The sequence below is a fragment of the Saimiri boliviensis genome, chromosome 17 (assembly GCF_048565385.1).
Source record: "Saimiri boliviensis isolate mSaiBol1 chromosome 17, mSaiBol1.pri, whole genome shotgun sequence".
Classification (NCBI taxonomy): domain Eukaryota; kingdom Metazoa; phylum Chordata; class Mammalia; order Primates; family Cebidae; genus Saimiri; species Saimiri boliviensis.
In genome coordinates, this window is record NC_133465.1 from 62,302,316 (window position 1) to 62,323,390 (window position 21,075).

Below are 21,075 nucleotides of genomic sequence, written 5' to 3' on the forward strand. Positions count from 1 at the left end.
CCTGAATAGCCTGTGAGTTCTCTACTAGCCTTCCATTCATTTCCTTTTCTGTTTAAGTAAGCTGCTGTTGGATGCTGTTGTTGCAACCAAGAATCTGACTAGCCCTTCCCATCTGAGCTCCTTCCTTCTCTCTCCTGGTGTTGGGTCAGGGAAGTGTCAGTTCCAACTTTAGTAGCTCTTATAATGATCATCCCTGCAAAGAAGCAGCTTTGAGAAGGACTGAACGTAACAGATCATCCACAACATCTCCTTTATTGATAATTAATCACAGTTATGAGGTCTCGTCCATCAGAAAGCACAACCCGCGTTATGTAGAACTACATACAAAGACATAAAAATAAAACACACATACACCACACCAGTTAATCTCAACCAATCAAACCTCTGAATGTGTCTTCAATTTTGATCATCAGTGCTTTGGAAGAACATAGCCAGACCCAGCCCAAGCTTGGCCTTTGGGGTCTGACAGCATTCACAGAGCAGGAGATTCACCCTTGGAAGCAACTGGATGTGTAAACTCTGAGAGCAGACACTGACAACCGCAATGCCTGCACACCTGGCTCCGGGGCTGCCTGCCTTCTTGGCAGAGCCCAAAGTCCCATGCGTTCCTTTCATTAATGAGGACGGCAGGCCTAGTTTGAAATGGACAGGCCATTGTTATCCCTGTTGAAGAAGCTATGTTTGAAGGAGTAGGCTGGCTTCTGGTCTAGTTCGACTCATTCTTTATAGGAAGATTTCAGAATGATGAGTTGGCTAAGATTTACTTAAAAGGGGAAACGTAAAATTTTTTCTTCTTTTCCTATCCCCTTCCTCCTTTCCCATCCTAAGCCCTCTGCCAAGGCCTGTTGGAGCTCGAGTTTTTGGTCAGGTTACAAGTTACCAAATGGTCAACAGGGAAGGACCCATTGCAGACTCCAAAAGTCTTTCATTCACTTGGGTTAACTGAAGTGGCTCCTTCTTTTGGTAAATGAAGAGTTTGAGTTCTAGCAGTTTGCTGGTGTCTCCAAGTCTCTTAGAAAAATGTTGGCTAGAAACTTACGAAAATAAATGCCTAGGAAATTTGGAAAGCATGACAGACTGCTTTGCTCCTGGAATCCATTGAGAGCAGAGGGCTCTGATCCAACCCACACTCTGTCTTCTTTCCACAGAGCTCACTGTGAGTTCGCAGTTGTCCTCATCCCCTTTCCTTCAATAATGTCAATCTTTGCCTTAAAAATAAAAAAAGTCAGACTAGACAATTTCCTTCTCTTTGTCTGTGTCCCCCTCCCAGGTAGCATCTCCTTGGGAGGAGGTAGAGGAAGGTGTGCTCCTCTCTGGGCTGGCTCAGCCGTGAAAAGTAGCTTGCTATCTTTATGATGCTCCAGTTACAGCATTCTAGATGGGTAGAGGCTCAGCAGGGAGGGAGCAGGAGGGACAGAGGAGAGGTGTGCTGGCCACTTTGCCCTGAGTCACTAGGCCACCAAAATGCTTAGGAGACGTCTCTTGGTAGCTCGCTTCTATAGGTGACCTTGAGGAGTTGGGAGGGAGACAGAGGGTCCCAAAGCAGAGATTTCCCTGGTCTGAAGTTCCTTGATAATCTCACTGAAGAGAGAGTCCATTCAGTGGCCAAAACAAAAATCTGTATTTCCATGACACCTTTAAATTCCCCATAAAATCAAAACCTCCCTCAAAGCAAAGTAAAAATTGGTCCTATTATAATCAGAGTCGATCAGGACAATGAGATGAAGAAGACAGAAAGGAAAAAAAAAAGTTTTAATGGGAAGAAAGAGGCTTGTGGTCCTGTAGAAGCCAACCACTGCCGTTCCCTCGCGTGGCCTTTCCTGGGGTCCGAAGCGTCTCAGTCCTAGCCCAGGCCGACGTCCAGTGACATCATCACTACGAAGCCCAGGATGGAGGCCCAGGACGCCAGTTTCCCATTACCACTGGAAGGGAAGGACAGAGAGAAAAGTAAGACCTTAATGTCCCCTGAGGCCACGGCTAGGCTGAAAGTATCCACTGCAATGTCCAGTTCCAAGAGAAAGCACGCTACCATCAACAGTGCTAACGTTTACTGGGGCTCACTATGTGCCAGGCCAACTGATGAACTCATAGAACCCCAAAAAGCAGGCCCATGAGGTCAGTGTCATAATTATCCTCATTTTACAGGTAGAGAAACGGAGGCAAAGAGAAGTCACTTGCCCAAGGTCACCTAGGATGGTTCTGTGGTGTATGCTTGAGTAATAGAGAGCGGTGATTATTTCTTAAAGATATTATTTAATCTGGCATGGAAAACTAGCTTCAAAATTCTTCTTCTGTAAAAACCAAAACAGGCCGGGAGTGGTGGCTCACACCTGTAATCCCAGCACTTTGGAAGGCCAAGGTGGGCAGATCACCTGAGGTCAGGAGTTTGAGACCAGCCTGGCCAACATGGAGAAACCCTGTCTCTACTAAAAATGCAAAAATTAGCTGGGTGTGGTGGTGGGTGCCTGTAGTCCCAGCTACTTGGGAGGCTGAGGCACAAGAATCACTTCAACCCGGGAGGCAGAGATTGCAGTGAGCTGAAATGCATCCCAACCTGGGTGACAGAGCGCGATTGCCTCAAAAGAAAAAAAAGACAAAAAAAAAAACAAAAACAAAAACAAAACCCAAATGAAACCAAGAAAACCCTCATTCCCACCCACTGACACCTGGCTTCTAGCAATGAGGACATGCCGGTATCACCTTGAAAGACATTTTAGAGTTCACCTCTCCCCTAGTTCCAGCCCCAGAGAACTGAGAGAGAGGAAGAGAGAGAATATACAAAAATGATAGTCTACTGCATCCAGGGTCAAGGGGCAGGTGTGTATGCCAGTACCTGGTGTCACCTTATTTCTTGACCCACCTGTCCTTTGCTGCTTTTCTTTTAGTTTCAGAGAGCATAGTTAGGGAGGGAGTGGGGATGATCTTGGGAAGGGGCAGACGGGGGTGGAATAATGAGAGAGGCAAATGAAGAGAGAGCACGTCCCAAGGCTGGGGGCCCAGCTGGGACCGTGACAGGGATAGACAGGGAGGGAAAGTTCTCCAACCTGATCTGGGCTTCGGGGATGATGTCATCCATGACCACGTAGACCATGGCACCGGCAGCAAAGGCCAGAGCATATGGCAGGATGGGCTCAGCCAGCACTACTGCAAAGGCACCGAAGACCCCGGCCAGGGGCTCCACCATGCCGCTCAGCTGCCCGTACCTAAGGAGAGAACAGAGACATTTACCCCTGCAGGGGGAGGCGAGCAGACGCTCCACAAGCCCAGACGGTGGACTCAACCCCAGCACATGGATGCACGTCATTCGACATCATAGCTGAGCACGGCAGTGCAACGGCCCATCATTGCTTTGTTGCTGTTGTTAGTGAGTTCATTTGTTTCGTTTTTTTTTTTTTTTTTTTTGAGACAGGGTCTTGTGCTGTCGCCCAGGCTGGAGCGTAGTGGTGCTATCTCCGCTCACTGCAACCTCTGCCTCCTGGTTCAAGCGATTCTCCTGCCTCAGCCTCCCGAGTAGCTGGGACTTTGGGTACCCACCACCACATCTGGCAAATTTTTGTACTGTTAGTAGACATGGGGTTTCACCATGTTGGCCAGGCTGGTCTCGAACTCCTGACCTCAGGTGATTTGCCTGCCTCTGCCTCTCAAAGTGCTGGGATTACAGGCGTGAGCCAGGGTGCCTATCCACATAATTGTTTTTTAACCACCTCTTTCTCCTTCCCAAACTCCCTAGGAAACAGTTACAGTAGACCCTCAACCCCCAATTATCTTTAGGGTTTTAAGTTTTCTGCATGGTCTTTTAAAAACAATAGCGTTATTGAGATAGAATTCACATACCATATGACATGTCCATTTCATGTATCCAGTCCTGTGGTTTCAGTGAAATTGCAAAGCTGTGCAGCCACCGTCTCTATCTAATTTCAGAACATTTTCATCACACCGAAAAAAACCCCACAAACACTGGCCACCTCTCTCCCACTCTCTCCCTCCTTCCAGCCCCTGGCAATCACGAATCTACTTTTCTTCCTCTTCTGGGTATTTCATATACATGGAATAATACATAATATATGGTCCGTTTTGACTGGCTTGTTGACCTAGCACACTGTTTTCGGGGTGTATCCATGTTGCAGCATGGATCAGTACTTCCTTTTCATGGATGAGTAACATCACATTGCATGGCCACATACATGTTAGGGACCCACCAGCAGTGGAGGCCTACACTGTCTTCTGACTGACAAGACACTGATGAGGAATGATATGGGCATTTCCCCAGGACAGTCATGTCCCAAGGACAGTACCTGGCATCTTTGGGAGTTCCCCCTATTGAAGGGGCTGCACCCAACCCCCTCTGCTACACCTGGCCATGTGTGCACGGAGAGCCTGTCTCCCTCACCTCCATCTTGGATTAAGGTGAGATTTCTGCTGTTAAGAAATCCCTGGCCAGGTGCAGGGGCTGACGCCTGTAATCCCAGCACTTTGGGAGGCCGAGGCGGGCACATCACCTGAGGTCAGGAGTTCAAGACCAGCCTGACCAACAGGGAGAAACCCTGTCTCTACTAAAAATACTAAAAAATCAGCCAGGCGTGGTGGTGCATGCCTGGAATCCCAGCTACTCAAGAGGCTGAGGCAGGAGAATCCCTTGAACCCGGGAGGCAGAGGTTGCGGTGAGCCAAGATTGCACCATTGCACTCCAGCCTGGGCAACAAGAGTGAAACTCTGTCTCCAAAAAAAGAAAAGAAATCCCTTTATTTGAGCTAGTAAGGGGCATGGGGAGGTCTCTACCACTTGAAATCAAATGAGCTGTGATGCAAACAGCAGCACATGTGAGGAGTGAGAATTTCAAGAGCAGGAGATGAGCTGGAACCCCACAGCCTGAGCCCCCACGGGCGAAAGACACCTGCCACTGCAGAACCCCAACAGACAAAGCGTTGAGGCCCCTGTCTCACTGTAGGGGTTCAGCAGGCTACACGGCCTCTGGGCCTCAATCCCTCCATCTGTAAGATGGGGGTGAGAGATGTCTTCCTTGCCCCGCCTCCCCAGATGTCAGGAAGGCAATGAGGGCGCGGTGAGGACTGTCAGCTCCCACCTTCTGCCTGCCTCTTTCTGGCCAGTAGTAGATAGCGGGCGTGGGATGCGCTTTTTGCTGCAGACTTCTCTCTGGAGGGGGCTCCTTCCTGGTTCTCCTGGCTTTTGTGCACAGTCCAGAGGAACTGGCAGCTCTCTGCTTTATAGAATTCTTGGCCTTGGTTTTGTCACCTCAGGAAAAAGTGGGTTTGGTGTCAAGTCCAGACTAGAGTGAGAGAAACAAGTTTCCTCTCAAGGTCTGGATGCAGACCACAAAGGTACCACTCCTTTCTCTAGTCTCCCCTGGTTCCCTGACTGTAGGAAATAACAGTACAGTTTTTATAGTGAAAAATAGTCCCTGGCTGGGTGCGATGGCTCACTCCTGTAATCCCAGCACTTAGAGAGGCCGAGGTGGGGGGAATCCCTTGAGGTCAGGCGTTCAAGACCAGCCTGGCCAACATGGCAAAATCCTGTCTCTATTAAACATACAAAAAAATTAGCCAGGCATTGTGATGCACACCTGTAATTCCAGCTACTCAGGAGGCTGAGAGACAAGAATTGCTTGAACCCAGGAGGCAGAGGTTGCGGTAAGCTGAGATCGAGATCGTGCACTCCAGCCTGAGTGACAGAGCAAAATTCCATCTCTCTCTCTCACACACACAAATAGTAATAATAATAACCCTCTAAGGCCACCTTGCTCTGTCCTTGCCCAAATGCTCTGTTCCACAGACTCCAACAATGGAAGAAGAGATACCAGAGGGTGGAAATAAAATAATTTCAGGATATGCAAGAATTTGTAAGTCATAAGGCCCTGTAACACGGAAGGCATTCTGAAACTGTCATTGGCTGGTCTTTTCAAATGCTCTTACCATACATTCTAGAGTAGCGATTGTTTTAACAAAAGAAGTGTTCTGAGGCTCGGAGTCCTGCGTGGAGGGGCAGAAGTGAGGCTTCCAGTCTCAGGGCCACCGCTGATGAGCCAGGTGACTTGAGCTGGTCATTTGACTCTTTGGGCTGTGGCTCCCTCCTCTGAAACATGGGGACTCACCATTGACACTGGAAGGTACAATTAAGGAATAGACTAGAAAGCTCTTTGGGGAAGATGAGAATACTAGGTATGAGTACAACAGTTAGCATCTGACGTGGTTCTAGTGTTCACATCGACAGGGGGTTATGAGAAGAGATACTGTGACGCCTCCTGGGGACGGGCAGTGGTAATGTGAGTGTAAGCTGAGACGTCTGACATCTAGAGTGGACATCAGGTCTACCTCGGCTCTCCCAGAGCAAAACTCTGAATGGGCATGGTGTGCCTCTCCACAGAGGGCTTTAAAATAGGAAACACAGCCAATCAGGTTAGTTTATGTTGAGGATGAAAATCAGAAGATGAGACTGAGGGTCCCCCTGAGCCTTGCAGGGTACAAGAATCAATGGGGTTATTGGCGTTTCACCAGGAGCCTTAGATTGGCTGCCAAGTAGAAGAGGCTGTTCTTGCAGAAAGAAGCCCACATGGAGGACTGTGAGCACTTGACATCAAACGTGACCTTACCCTCCGGCAGCACTCACCAGAAAGCTCTCCAGGTGGAGAAGCCAGCCCCTCGCAATGGAAGGCTGACAGCCAGGCCCTCAGGAAAATTCTGGATCCCGATTCCAATGGCCAAGTTCCTGAAAAACCAAGAAAGCACATGAAGGCTGCTGTCTGGAACATGTGCCCACACAGTGGGAGTGCCTGGCCAAGGCCCCGACTTCTTGGGTGCTGGGTAGCCAGGAGGAGACCTGTGACCTTCAATAGGAGAGGAAGGAGAAAGATCAGGACATGTGTGTAAGTAAAGAGCATGGAAGCTGGGTGTGGTGGCTCCTCCCTGTAATCCCAGCGCTTTGGGAGGCCGAGGTGGGCAAATCACCTGAGGTCAGGAGTTCGAGACCAGCCTGACCAACATGGAGAAACTCTGTCTCTACTAAAAATTCAAAATTAGCCAGACATAGTAGCACATGCCTGTAATCCCAGCTACTGAGAAGGCTGAGGCAGGAGAATCATTTGAATCCTGGAGGCAGAGGTTGCAGTGAGCCAAGCCTGCACCATTGCACTCCAGCCTGGGCAACAAGAGCAAAACTCCATCTCAAAAAAAAAAAAAAAAAAAAAAAAAAAAAAGAGCATGGGCAGCAGGAGGGAGTGACACGAGCCCTCTGCCTATCATGCTGTCCTGCGTCCTGGGCAAGCTCTGTCCTTACAGTGCTTTGCTGCAACAGAGAACACGCTGGCTGGTTCTCAGGATGCCCTGAGTTCTGCCACTTGGCTGTATAACTTTGCACTTTTCATTTGACTTTCTACACTTCCATTTCTTTTTCGTTTTTCTTTTTTTTTTGAGATGGAGTCTCACTCTGTTGCCCAGGCTGGAGTGCAATGGCATGATCTTGGCTTACTGCAACCTCTGCATCCTGGGTTCAAGTGATTTCCAGCTAATTTTTGTATTTTTAGTAGAGATGGGGTTTTACCATGTTGGCCACGCTGGTCTCGAGCTCCTGACCTCAAGTCATCTGCCCACCTTGACCTCCCAAAGTGCTGGGATTACAGGCATGAGCCACGATGCCTGGCCTACATCTGTTTCTTATATGAACTTGGGAACAATAATATCTACCATGAAGGATTGCCGAGTGACCCCATGACCTCATAATGCCTATTACATTCTAGCATAGAGAGGTGCTCAATGCATTTTGGTTTTTATTCCGTGACAGCATGGAAACAGGTATATCATATTTATCCAGAAGCAACGTCAGAAATGGGACAAGGAAGTGCAGCTGCAGACGCTGATGGTGCCACAGATCTGGCTCTGGGCTCAGCCTCACCATGGGCTCTGCAGGTCTGGCACCATCACCGCGTTTCTTTGGGCCTCAGTGATGCTCGCTGTGATCCTCTCACCTCCTGCCTCTGCAGGACAGTGAGGGGCTGTGCTGCTAGATGCCTGTCTTCCAGAACCTGCTTTCTGCACAAACCAGGCATTAGAGTGTGAAAGGAAAGAGAAGGAAAATGGGATGCGTACAAATGCGATCTGTGACGCATGCCTGGCCTCAGGGGGCTTAGTATTTAGCCATGGAGACAACACAGGCATAACTATGAAGAACCCTCATTGTGCAGGCTGCAAACTACAGCAAATCAGCCAAAAGTCCACTTGCACAGGAAGCAGAGGCATGATTGGAGGGAAATGGGGTCCATCCCGGTGCCTTAGGAAGATCCTTTTGCACATGAGACTCTACCTTGGCCCGACAGGTCCAAGGAGCAGCCCCTCCATGAAGGGCCATCTGAACAACAAAGATCTAAAGGGGATGAGAATAGGGTGTCACTCGCCAAGCAATGCTGGTGTGTGGTCCGAGGGAGTTGCGGGTAGGCTAGATAGAAAAGGGAAACACTACCATCACTGGACTTTCAGGTCAACCGGCTCATGTCCATCCATCTTGCTGCCCAGAGGAATCCACCCATTGCTCAGAGGCAAGGGAGGGTTGTAGACTGGCAGCTGGGCACCGCTGCCCACAACCTGCCCCAGGCTCGCAGGACTGGGACACACTTATGGTCCTGAAGGTCCTGTGAGGCCTTGCTCTGGCTGTGGCCCGAGTTCCAGCCTCCAGCAAAGAACACTAAGGAGAATCTCTATTTTGGTATCTGACCTCCGTTTTGTTTCAGGGTTTGGCCTTCACCCCGTTTTTAACCTTTATCCCCCCCAACTCTTGCACATGTTTCATCGAGGCTCATAGTTGCAGATACATCAGGAAGAACAGCCCCCACTTCAAGTCTGCCAGTCAAGTAGACTTTTAGGAAAAGACCAGCCCTGACAGAATCTCACACCTGTCACCACTGAGCTCCCATGGGGTTCATGTAATTAATGCCCATCCTATCCCTTTTTGACAAGTTTACAGTGAGCCCCTAAGCATCTACCTCAGCTTAAAATCTGCCCTGTGTGCTGATTTTAAGTGCGTGCGACAGCGTTGGGAGCCACTGGTCTAAGCAGGCGTCAGAGGAGGTGAGGATGAGGAAAGCAGTCAAGCCCACCTCCTCCCCACCCCAGAAACCCTTCGCGGCTATCCCAATTCCCAACACAGGCTGGAGCCAAGGACACCTGTGGCCACTACTAAATGCATCAGGAGCCTGCAGCCAGGGTGCTTACTGTATACAGGATCTGATCTGGAGAGCTCTGGAGGAGATCAGGGATGACAGAGGACAGGAGTAGCAAAACAGTGGTATTCGGGGATATGGACGTGTAACAGAAGAGATGGAGAACAGTGAGCGCCCTGTGGCAGGGTTGGTCCCCCTTGGGTGGGGTGGGGGGAAAGAGCCCTGAGCTGACTTAGGAGCCGTGGGGCCTAGACTGGTTGGGGGATGGGAAACTGTGACAAGGGACAAGTGCAGCCTCCCCAGGGGCCATCTGAAAAGTGATGGCATCTGAAAAATAATCAGTTCCTTAATAAAGGAAATACGGCGTCTTGGGGCTGACAGGGCCATTGAGCCTGTCTCTCCAACCTGCAGGCAGGACTGTTCATGAAATGGAGTGGACAGACAAGAAGATGGTCAGCTTGCACGTGAAACTGATCAGACTGGTCAAAATGGATGTCAGACCACACCAGCCCAGGGCATGTCCACAAAAGCTGCATCACTCAGCGTTTGCCACGTGTCTACCCAAATCCCCGTCGATATCAACCAAAGATGTGCTCTCCTTTGACTCCTTAGAGAGGGCCTCAGCATGCTTCAAATTCATCCCTTGATCTAGAGGGCAGTACACTTTGTCTGTCATGCACCAGATAGTAAATATTTTAGGCTTTGCAGTCCACTGAATCTCTGTTGCAACCACTGAACTCTGCCCTTGCAGGTATGAAAGCAGCTACGGACAATACATAAACCATTGAGTGTGGCTGTGTTCCAATAAAACTTTATTTACACAAACAACTGGTGGGCCAGATTTGGCCCATGGGCTGTAGTTTGCTGACCCCTGCCCTGATAGCTCAGTGGCTGCAGAAAGATCTGACAAGATAAAACCACAGGCCCTGGGCATTGGAGACACTGTCTCTTCTTTCGTTCTCATGGCTGTGCATGGGGTAGCTGAAGTTTGGCTTTTGCAGTCTGACTTCTTCTGTCCAAATCCAGGATCTTTGCTTTTTTAGTTGTGCTACTTTCCATTTCTCCAACTATAGAATTTGAAGAACAATAATACCCACCCTCCCTTCACAGGTTGCTGACATGATTACCTGGGATGGTCCCTCTAAAGCCCTTAGTGTGGGAGCTGGTATGCAGTAAGCACCTAATAAATGCCTGTCCTGGGGTGGGGGTGTGTGTTATCACTGAGGTTGCAGTGTGAGGTGACAGAGATGGGGACTTAAGGCTTTTCCAAGAACTCATGAGTCCTCTTTCCAAGAGAGACTACGATTTTCCACCCTGAAACTAAAGCTCATTCCTCTACAAAGCTGTGCTTCAAAGACACCTGGCTTGGCTGTTTTGCTTATGGTTCGTCTGTGCTCGAACTCCCATCGGCATTCATTCATTTGTTCTTGTTGACACTTCCGTGAGATGTTTACATCACTTGTAAGATTTTGGCGAGAACCACTGTGCAGCCTGAAGGCGTTTCAGATACTGTGTTCCCGTATACTGGTGGGTCTGCTTGGGTGTACAGAAACTCCTAGTACATATGAACTCTTGCTTCTGCAAGACATATACGATTGGAGTTCATAGCCTCACTTCTTCCCTCCGGGGCCCTGGGCCTAGGACTCAAAAGCTAGCTTTGGAAGACACTGCTGAGCCCTGCTTCAGTTATAGGATGCTGCGAAGCATGTTCTAACCAGCCCTGGGCAGAAATACAGCCTGTACTCGTGGCTTCTGCTACCAGTTTCATGTGCAAGCCGACCGTGAGCTCCTATCCCAGGAGTCAGAGGCATGCGAATACATTTCTGTTGAGGACAAAATCTTGCCAATATCTCTTCAGCCCTTGCAACTTGGTTCAGTATCTCCTTGCAGCCCTCAAGATGACGGCGAAAATACAACCAGCCTCCTTGGCCTTCTGTAAAGCCCTGAGTGCAAGGTTTCTTTCCAATGAGGAAGGCCAAGGTTCTGACCTCTTGGCCCTTGCCAGGCACCTGGTGGCTGGCTCTCAGTCCGCTGCCATTGCCTGCACCTCCTATTCACAGGCAGGCGCATGACTCACCACGACTGTAGCCACAGAGTGGCCAGCCCAATGTCACTGGCAAGTCAGAGGTGGGGCTTCCCGTCCAAAGTCCTCGCTGTGACACAGTGCTGACTACAGCCATGGCCAGGCAGGGTATGGGAGCCTCCTCCACATCCTGTGTGGGAGCCATCGTCCTGATAAGCAGCACAGAAACACCATTCTTCCATCCCTGGCAAGCCTCATTACCTCTGCCTTGCCCCAGCCCTGGCACGGGGCTTCTAGCCCAAACAGCTGCCACGCCCTCTGGATCCTGCCAAGGGCATTGCCTTGCTGGGCGGTCAGAGTCCCTCCTGAACACTCCTGGGCTCCTTTGCCCTCAGCAAGGGCGGGCACCATGGCTTCCCTGCCTTTCCTACCTGTCATGCACAACACGGCTTCACTGGGCTCTACACACATACACACACACACACACACACACACACGTGTGCAGGCACAGGCCCATCCGTGTTCCCTCGCCCCGCTGCATGTTGGGTAACTGTCAGAGGCCCACGGGTGGGGGTGACCAGTGATGGGCCCCATCCCTTCCAGCCCTCTCCTCTTCTTCCATCACCTGCATCAGCTGCAGGATGGGATTTGAATCCACGGCTCTCAGACCTGACGACACATGCCAGTCACGGGGAGCGCCAGCAAATGCCGATGCCTGGGCCCCGATCTGGAGATCTTGGTTTATTCCCGTGGCCTTGGGACCTGTGTATGCAGATTTTAAGAGTCTGCCATGGCGTTGAGAGCTACTGGCCTAAGCAGGTGTCAGAGGAGGTGAGGATGAGGATGAAGGCCAAGGCTGTCTCCCTCCCAGGAGCCCCTTCCCCTGCTATCCCGATTCCCAACACTGTCTGGGAGCCGAGAACACCTGTGGCCACTAATGAATGCATCAGGAGTCTGCAGTCAGGGTGCTTACTGTATATAAGATCTGATCTGGGGAGTCCTGGAGGAGATCTGGAGCCACAGAGGCCAGGAGTAGCAAAGCGGGTGGTATTCGGGGGTATGGATGCTTAACAGAAGTGACGGAGAATAATGAGCACCCCGTGGCGGGGATGGCCTCTTGGTGGTGGGGGGTGAGCCCTGAGCTGACTTAGGAGCCGTGAGACCTAGACTGGCTGCAGGGTGCGAAAGTGCCAAGAGGAACAAGGGCAGCCTCCAGGGGGGCTGGTGGCACAGAGGATGCCCCAGGCTCACCAGCTTCCCTCCTGCGACCCTGCTGTGCATTTCTGCAAGGCCTCCAGTCTAACTAAACACTCTGTGCTGACGATCTTGGGCAGGTGGGGTTTGGCAGGCCATTCTCTCCATCCTTTAAGCTCCTGGAAGGGAAAGCCCAGATGAGAGGTTTCCTTTCCAGGATGGGCTACGAAAAATTCAAAACAGCGTTCAAAAGCAAGGGGGAAATTATAAACCCATGCCCTTCTGAAGACAGGGAAGCTGCTGTCTTCTGGGTTCTGTCCCTCTCCAGCAGTAGCACAGAGACACCATTACTAGTCTGGACCATGATACATTAATAGGAAGGAGAGGGAAGTGGAGATGAAGGGCTCTGTTAGAAAAGAAACAGCAGGCTGTCCCCTGGCAAGGTCCCTCGTCCCTTCCATTGACAAGCCAAGTCCCATGGGAACCTGTCACCAGACCCTGAATCAGAACAAAAAAGGCAGAGATCTCTCAAGAAGGGCCAGGAGAGGGCTATCCCTGTGGAGAGGCACAGGAGAGGAGAGAGGGAGTGTGGAACGAAACGGAGAGGGAGGAGGCGGGCGGGGAGGAAACAGCAGGGTGGCATTGGGGAAGAGCGGGGCAGGTGATTCCTGGGGTTAAGCTGCACCAGCAAGGACAAGAGCAGTCCTGATGAGGCTTCTCCTAGGGAGGAACCCAGGGTCTGTCTGCAAAGACAGCCTCAGGCAGGCAGGGCTTGCCTTGAGGTGTCCAGACTTCTCTTCCTTTTCCTTAGGAATCAGAATTTGCTAGGAGGAGACAGACCCAGAGAACCACCAGGAAGGGAGGTCCCATCCAGCACTGGAGGAATCAGGGTTTATTTTAAAAGTTCATTTTCTGTTATATTTTTATTTTTAATATTTATTTATTTATTTATGAGACAGAGTCTTACTCTGTCACCGGGCTGGAGTGCAGTGGCAGGATCTTGGCTCACTGAAACTTCCGCCTCCCGGGTTCAAGCAGTTCTCCTGTCTCAGCCTCCCAAGTAGCTGGGAATACAGGCACATACTGCCACGCCCAGCTAATTTTTTTTTGTATTTTAGTGGAGACAGGGTTTCATTGTGTTGCCCAGGCTGGTCTCAAACTCCTGAGCTCAGGCAATCCGCCTGTCTTGGCTTCCTAAAGTGCTAGGATTACAGGCATGAGCCACTGTGCCCAGCCACAGTTTTATTTTTAAACATCAAAGGCCAGATGTAGTGGCTCACACCTGTAATCCCAGCACTTTGGGAGGCTGAGGCAGGAGAACGGCTTGAGGCCAGGAGTCTGACCAGCCTGGGCAACATAGCAAGACCCTCTCTGTATATAATAAATATAAATAAATAAGATAAAAAAGAAGAACAAAAAAGAACAGAATTATTAGGCATATTTCAAAATCATTTGTTAAGAAAATTAAAAAATAGGCCAGGTATGGTGGCTCACGCCTGTAATCCCAGCACTTTGGGAGGCAGAGGTGGGCAGATCACAAGGTCAGGAGTTCGAGACCAGCCTGGTCAACACAGTGAAACTCGGTCTCTACTAAAAATACAAATATTAGCCAGGTATGGTGGCGCATGCCTGTAATCCCAGCTACTAGGGAGGCTGAGGCATGAGAATCACTTGAACCTGGGAGGCGGAGGTTGCAGTGCGCTGGGAGAGGCGAGCCACTGCACTCCAGCCTGGGCAACAGCGTGAGACTCTGTCTCAAAACAAACAAAATAAAAAAAAAATAAACATCAAGGAGGAGCAGAGATGGAAGAGAAAACGGCGAGAAGGAAGATGATATAGGTCACTTGACTTCTCTGGCCTTGGGCAGGAGTGAGTAGCAATGGTTTATCTCATTAGCAGTATGCAGACCAGTATGTGAAGAGGTCAGAATTCCCTGAATACAGTGTCCCTTTTGGGACAGGAACCAGGGTGCCCAACCCCTCCAGTTCACCCGGGATGAAGGGATTTCCCAGGATGCAGGACTTTGGGTGCTAAACCTGGGACAGTCCCCAGGTAACTGATGTGAGCCGGTCACCCTCAGACGCACTCAGAAACAGGGTAGGTGGCAGAGGCAAGCTAGGGGAAGAATTTTAATTCTCCACAGGTGATATATACAGAATCTTGGAAGCTAAGCAGATGTCTGAAAAAGTAAAAAGCCCTGCCTGACACTTGCAATGGTCTAATGCAAATTTGGGCCACTTTTAGCCCCACGGATGGACTTCCCTCTAGAGAGCCAGCTTCCCTGAAACCCTCGCCGGCCCCAGAGATGCTGGGTTGGTCCTTGTGGACTGCTGTTTGCAGCCCAGCCCTGAGTGACACCAGGAGCTGACAGGGCATGGCAAAGGCAGAAGAGGTGGCCTCCCTGCAGGGACAGCGGCAGACACTTTGCCGTCTTGGGTAGGGACACAAAGAAGCAATTCAGGCTGCTTAGGAAACCCCCAGGGCTGACCTGTGAGGAGGTGGGGAAGGCACTGGGCCCGCACACAAATAATGACTCCTAGCAGATGGAGGGGGCTGGGCCCACAGGGGAGGCCAAGGAGGTGCAGGCGGGGGTAAGGGGCTGGCGCCTCTTCAGGCTGGATGCAGGGGCAGAGGTGGACAGCCTGAGGTACTTTTCCAGAGGTCTCTCTCATGCCTTGCTCTTCCAACCTGGTAGAGGCTGATGACCGACGGCCAGGGTCCTAGCAGGCTGCTAGGTAAGAAGGACCTCCCTCCTTGTATCGTCAGAGACCACAAATCCCAAGCACTGGGCAACAGGAAGAAAGGCATTCCTGGCAGGAAGTTGTTCCTGCTTTTTCTGACCCCATTTCACCCCAGGAGCTGACTTCTCATCTCCAGCATCCTCCTCCTCCTCCTCAGTGCACCCCCTATCACCACCCACATTAAAAGTGAGGGTCCTTGGAGGTCGCTGGGCTCAGCGCCTTGATGATTAAGATTCTTAAGGTAGAAGAGGAGATGCAGAGAAGTTCAATGCCTTGGAGGCCATGTGATGGGTAGGACCGTAAAACATACCAGTCAGACATATCGGGTGGGGCCCCAGGTGCATAGGTGGGACCCCAGCACGAGCTACCCATAAGTCAGCCTTTCCGTTAACTGGAAAATGGGCATTGGCAGCGCTCTCGTGTGGATGGCAAATGACCACTGTGACGTGCCAGGCCCAGCTCAGAGGCCGGAGTGGGTTGGGTGCTCTTTAAATAGCAGTCGTTGGTAAAAGTGCCCAAGTCTCCTGAATGAGGCAGCGATGAGAGGGGCACTTAAGCCTCCATTCCCCAAGCCTGAGACCAATTTCTTCTATGATGGGTGTGCCTCGGCCTTAATTCTATGACCTCTTGGGCAGAACCATGTTCTGCAGTGGTAACCTGGCCACCTGGGAGCCGCTTCTCAGGAGTCACTCTGGGATCAGCCACTACGCCCCGGCCATGTTCAAGAGTTCATGCCACAGATGAAGAAAGACATTGGGGAGGACCCTGTCTTCAAGGAACTTACAATCTGATATGGGGCAAAAGACCTGCCTGCAAATGACGACACAGCGTGGAGCTTGCTAACGGCCATCAGAGAAGCACACAGCATTAGGGGGAAGATGAATTTGACAGAGACAGATGATCCAGGAAACCTTTGTGGAGAAAGCGACATCCAAGAGGGACTTTGAAGGATGGAGACCATTTTAATAGATAAAGATGGGGAAATGCATTTCCTCCAGACAGAAGGAACAGAGTAAGCCAAGATGCGAGAGGGTCTGGCAGGGCTGAGCCAGGTCTTCCTTTCTCTCCCCCTCTCCAAGTGCAAGCCAACACACAAACAAAAATAAAACATGCATTCCAGCCAGGGCCAATCTCTCTTACACATGGTGTCTGGTGTTCTCTGTGACTCTTTTTAAATTCTTTTTGGAGACAGTCTTAGTCTCTTGCCCAAGCTGGCGTGTAGTGGTATGATCTTGGATCACTGCAACCTCTGCCTCCCAGGTTCGAGCAATTTTCCTGCCTCAGCCTCCCAAACAGCTGTGATTACAGGCACCCCCCGCCATGCTATTTTTGACTATTTTTTTTTTTTTTTTAATATTTAGTAGAGACGGGGTTTCACCATATTGGCCAGGCTGGTCTCGAACTCCTGACCTTAGGTGATCTGCCCACCTCAGCCTCCCAAAGTGCTGGGATTACAGGTGTGAGCCACCACACCCAGCCTTTTGTGACTCTTTCTCAGCTGAATCTGCCGGATTTTTAGGAAAAACCTGAGTGTTAAACACCCCAGCCGTAACTCAGGTGTTTCCCAAGGCTGGAGTGCGAGGTACCATCCCAGGGGTCCCTACACCATCTTTGGGAGGCAAATGCCTGTGCTGAGTGATTTACTCAGGGGGGTTCCCTTGAAATTCATCTATTAGCCATTTCCACTCAAATCTCTGACTTCAGAATGTCTCAGGTCTTGAGCTTGGGAAATGCTTTCAGCTCGTGTCAGCAGCAACATAGAGCATGTGCCAGGGGCTGTGCACAGCACTGCAGACCCCGCCGCGACCGCTTGCGGTTGAAACCAGCCCACGTCTTTCAATCCCGCACCCATCAGAGGCAGCCCGAGGTCCTCCGGCTACAATAAAAATGATGGTAACCACTGCTGTTACTGATTGAGGGTTACTACGTGCTGGGCGTGCTTGTAAGCACATCACATGGAGCAATACGCCTTGTCCCCTCAACCGCCTCAAGAGCAGCTTTCACCATTGTTCCCATTTTACAGATGGAGAAATGGATGCTCAGTAACTTAATAACCGGCCCTGAAGGTTATGGAGCTGGGAAGCGACACAGCAGGACCTCCTAACTGCTACTGTGTACACACACACTGGGTTTTCTGAGCCTCATACAGACCCATCAAAGCATAGGGAGACAGGGGCAGATGCTGCCTGACACCCACTTGGCTAGTGAGCTGCTGGCCTGTTCTGGTCGACCCCGAAAGCAGGCCAGACTCCGGGAGATGTGGGCAGAGACCTCCAGGGTTTAATGGAGTGGAACGCGTGATCCACAGCAGGATTTCTCAGCCTCACCGCTACTGGCACTTTGCACCGTGAATTCTTTGTTGTGGGGCGTGGTTCTGGGCATGTAGGGTGTTTAGCAGCATATCCGGCTTCTTCTTTTTTCTTCTTTTCTTCTTCTTCCTCTTCCTCCTCCTCTTTTCTTCTTTTTTCTTCCTCTTCCTCCTCCTCCTCTCTTCCTCCTCTTCCTCTCTCCTCCTCCTCCCCCTCCCCTTCCCCCTCCTCCTCCCCCCCACCTCCTCCTCCTCCTCCTCCTCCTCCTCCTCCTCCTCCTCCTCCTCCTCCTCCTCCTCCTTTCTGATGGAGTTTCACTCTGTCATCACCCAGGCTGGAGGGCAGTGGCGTGATCTTGGCTCACTGCAACCTCAGCCTCCCGGGTTCAAGTAATTCTCCTGCCTCAGCCTCCCAAGTAGCTGGGACTACAGGCACGTGCCACCATGCCCAGGTGATTTTTGTATTTTTAGTAGAGACAGGGTTGGTCAGGCTGGTCTTGAACTCCTGACCTCGTAATCTGCCCTCCTCGGCCTCCCAAAGTGCTGGGAATACAGGTGTGAGCCACCACGCCTGGCCACATCCCCAGCTTCCATCCACTAGATGCCAGCGGCAACCTCTCAGCTGTGAAAACCAAAATGTCTCCAGACACGGCCAAATGTCCCCGGGGGTGCGGGGGAGTTGCTCCTGGTTGACGCCCACAGACCTGGAGTAAAAGACAGGGTAAATGAGCTGCTTCCTCAGCAAATAGCTGGACAGCAAAAAACTGCTCAGACAGTGTGTGCAGAACACCTGATCTCATGCATCCCGTTTGAGAATTTCCAGGTTCAGTGGAGTGCAGGGTTCCAGGGAGCTTAGCTGTGGCACGACAGATTCCTGGAGCTGAACACGCACCTTTGAGAACCACCAGGCTTCAGCTCCCTTAGTCCAAAACCAGTGGTCCCTCTCAAACCTCAATGGTGCACAATTCCAGGGGTACTTTTCACCTTGTGTTCTCTGAGCATGGCGCCCCCTGGAGTTGTGCGGTGGGACACTCCTGCTTGAGCGCGATTGCTGCTTAGCCTGGGCTGTAGTTCTGGGGTTTGAGGTGCACGCCCTCAGGAGAGGTGGTGAAGACAGTCATGGATTTCTCTGAGAATTGGCAAGCGAGGGGACGGCGACCTGCAGCCTTGCCCTCCGGGCTATATTCCCCAGTCGGCTGATTATGAAAGGAGAATGGCATATTCCTGACAAGCCCTGCTTCACCCCGGCCTTCGGATCCTCCCCTGTGCAATGAGCATGTGTGTTCTTGCGTGGCAGGCCCTTACAGACTGTTTTGATTGTTATCGTCTTGCCGTGAAAGGCCTGATTGTTCAGGCCTGGAGATGACATCACCGCTTCCCACTCGGGAAGCCTGTCGAGGTGTTTGATGAGCCTGCAGGTGGGAAGGGGCTGGGTGCTCCCCGCAGGGCTGCCCGGCCCTACCTGCTCAGAGGAGTTGGCTTAGCACGCAAGGGATCTTCCCCCACCCTCCTCGTGTAGTTCTTGGAACCTTCTTGGTGCAGGCTGGGAAGATGAGATGACCCATCCATTCCCTGACAGTCTCCTGCCTTCCTTCAAGGGGGTGAGGGAGAGCCCAAGGAAGTCAGCCAGAAGGCAGGGTGGTGGCTGAGGGTGATTCAGGCCACCACTGTGCACCTCTCCTTGCAGAAGGGTAGAGAAACCACCCAGATTTCTATGGAATCTCTGAATCCCAGAGGATTGCTCTGAAGACCTGTACCTGCTAAGGGTCCCAGCAAAGCAAACCAATCTTATGCACTGGGCCAGTGTGAGGCTGCCTCACACAGCGTGGTGGGGGTACACATCAGAGAGCCATGTGCCTCTGTAGCTATCAAAAGACACACCCTAAACCAGGCACGGTGGTTCACACCTGTAATCCCAACAACTCAGGGGACAGGTGGGAGGATTGCCTGAGCCCAGGAGGTTGAGGCTGTTGTGCTGTGATGGAGCCATGGCATTCCAGCCTGGCCTGGACAACACAGGGAGGCCTTTTCTTTAGAAAGAAAAGAAAAGAAAGGAAGAGAGAGAAGAGAAGGAAAGGTGGGGAGGGGAGGGGAGGGGAGGGGAGGGGAGGGAGGGAGGAGGAGAGGGAAAGGGAGGGAAGGGGAGGGCAGAGAAAGGGGGGAAGGAAGGGAAGGAAGGAAGGAAAGAAAAGAAAGAAACAAAGAAAGAGAAAGAGGGGAGAGAGGGACACATCCTAGGAGTGCCGTTTTCTTCATGCTGTTACTCAAAAATAGTCATAAACTGGAAACCATGCAAATGCCCCTCTGCAACTGAATGAGTGAAATAAAATCCATTTTATTCACTGTGTTCTATTCACACTACGGAATACCGTGTGGCAATGAGAATGAAAGGCTTACAGCTATGTGCAAGTGTGGAGCCACGTCACAGACGAAATTTTGAGTGGAAAACATTAGACACAAAAGAGTAAGTGTGGTAGAGTCCTATTTACACAAAGTCCCCAAGTCCGCATGACCAAGCCACGCTGTCTTGGCATGTTAATGGCTGTTAGCCCATTCGCAGTTTTATGTGTTAACTCTCCTGAACATATTTGAAAATTTAAAAAGCTGACGACTCTCTTACAGTAGGATTTCAGTTCCTAGGTAGGAGTCATACTTTTGGGAAAATAGTATCTTCCCATTACCTTTTTAAAATCGTATTTTATTGCAGTTGAAGGTACATGCAGAAAAGAGCACATACGCGTTCTGCATGATGAAGCTTCAGAAACTAAACAAACCCATGAAACCCGCATCCCCGTCAAGACACAGAACATCGCCAGCACCCCTCAACCCCTCAACCCCGGGCTCCGGCTCGTCGTGGGCCTCTCCTGAAAGAGAATCACTATCCTCGCTCCCAACAGCAGAGCCCACTTGTGTGTGTTTGAACTTTATATAGGTAGTTGAGGCGGCAGAGTAAGACGCCAGAAGAGGATTGTCTGGGGTCTGAATGATGAGGCCTTGCAGTCTCACTTCCTGCGGACCCGGCATGTGGACAGTTCCCTTAGCTCATGGGTTTGGTCTTCTGCATGGGGTATTTCCTCGGGATATGAAAGTCTGTCCTGCTAAGCATCTCCTCTCACTCAGTTTCTTACTCACTGAGAGCTTAAGCGTCTCCATCTGCAGCTCCCCAAACGTACAACCAAAACATTTAGTTCCCAGCACTCAAAACACCACTGCAAACCACTAACAAATGTGTCCAGAATTTCAGTGCTTTCTTCTAAGGAGCGTTAAGTGCCTTTCTAAACGTGTATTATTTCTTTGACTGAGGAGGTCCATTTTCCATGTTATACTTTCCAGGGTCTACAAAGGGTAAGCCGTGAATGGAAGGACACAGCGTGCGTCCCGGCAGCGAGGGAAAGAATGCTGGGTGCCAAGCCCTCTTCCATACCTCAGGGCTTCCCATAAAACTGCAGGAGGCGGGCCGGGCGCGGTGGCTCAAGCCTGTAATCCCAGCACTTTGGGAGGCCGAGGCGGGTGGATCACGAGGTCGAGAGATCGAGACCATCCTGGTCAACATGGTGAAACCCCGTCTCTACTAAAAATACGAAAAAACTAGCTGGGCGTGGTGGCGCATGCCTGTAATCCCAGCTACTCAGGAGGCTGAGGC

The 21,075-nt window shown here is 51.0% G+C and overlaps 1 protein-coding gene across 3 annotated transcripts in view; it reads right to left on the reverse strand.

Moving 5' to 3' along the window:
• Positions 1-233: 233 nt before the first annotated feature.
• The window catches only part of SLC39A11 (solute carrier family 39 member 11), a 541,921-nt gene continuing 521,079 nt past the window's right edge, over positions 234-21,075 (reverse strand). For all 3 annotated transcript variants that reach the window (XM_074388916.1, XM_003931782.2, XM_003931783.2), the window contains exons 8-10: positions 6,625-6,723; positions 3,045-3,203; positions 234-1,922 (exon numbers count right to left, since the gene is read on the reverse strand). In XM_074388916.1, the coding sequence (XP_074245017.1) occupies positions 1,844-1,922; positions 3,045-3,203; positions 6,625-6,723 (337 nt within the window). In that variant the 3' untranslated portion in view covers positions 234-1,843. The remainder of the gene's footprint in view (positions 1,923-3,044; positions 3,204-6,624; positions 6,724-21,075) is intronic.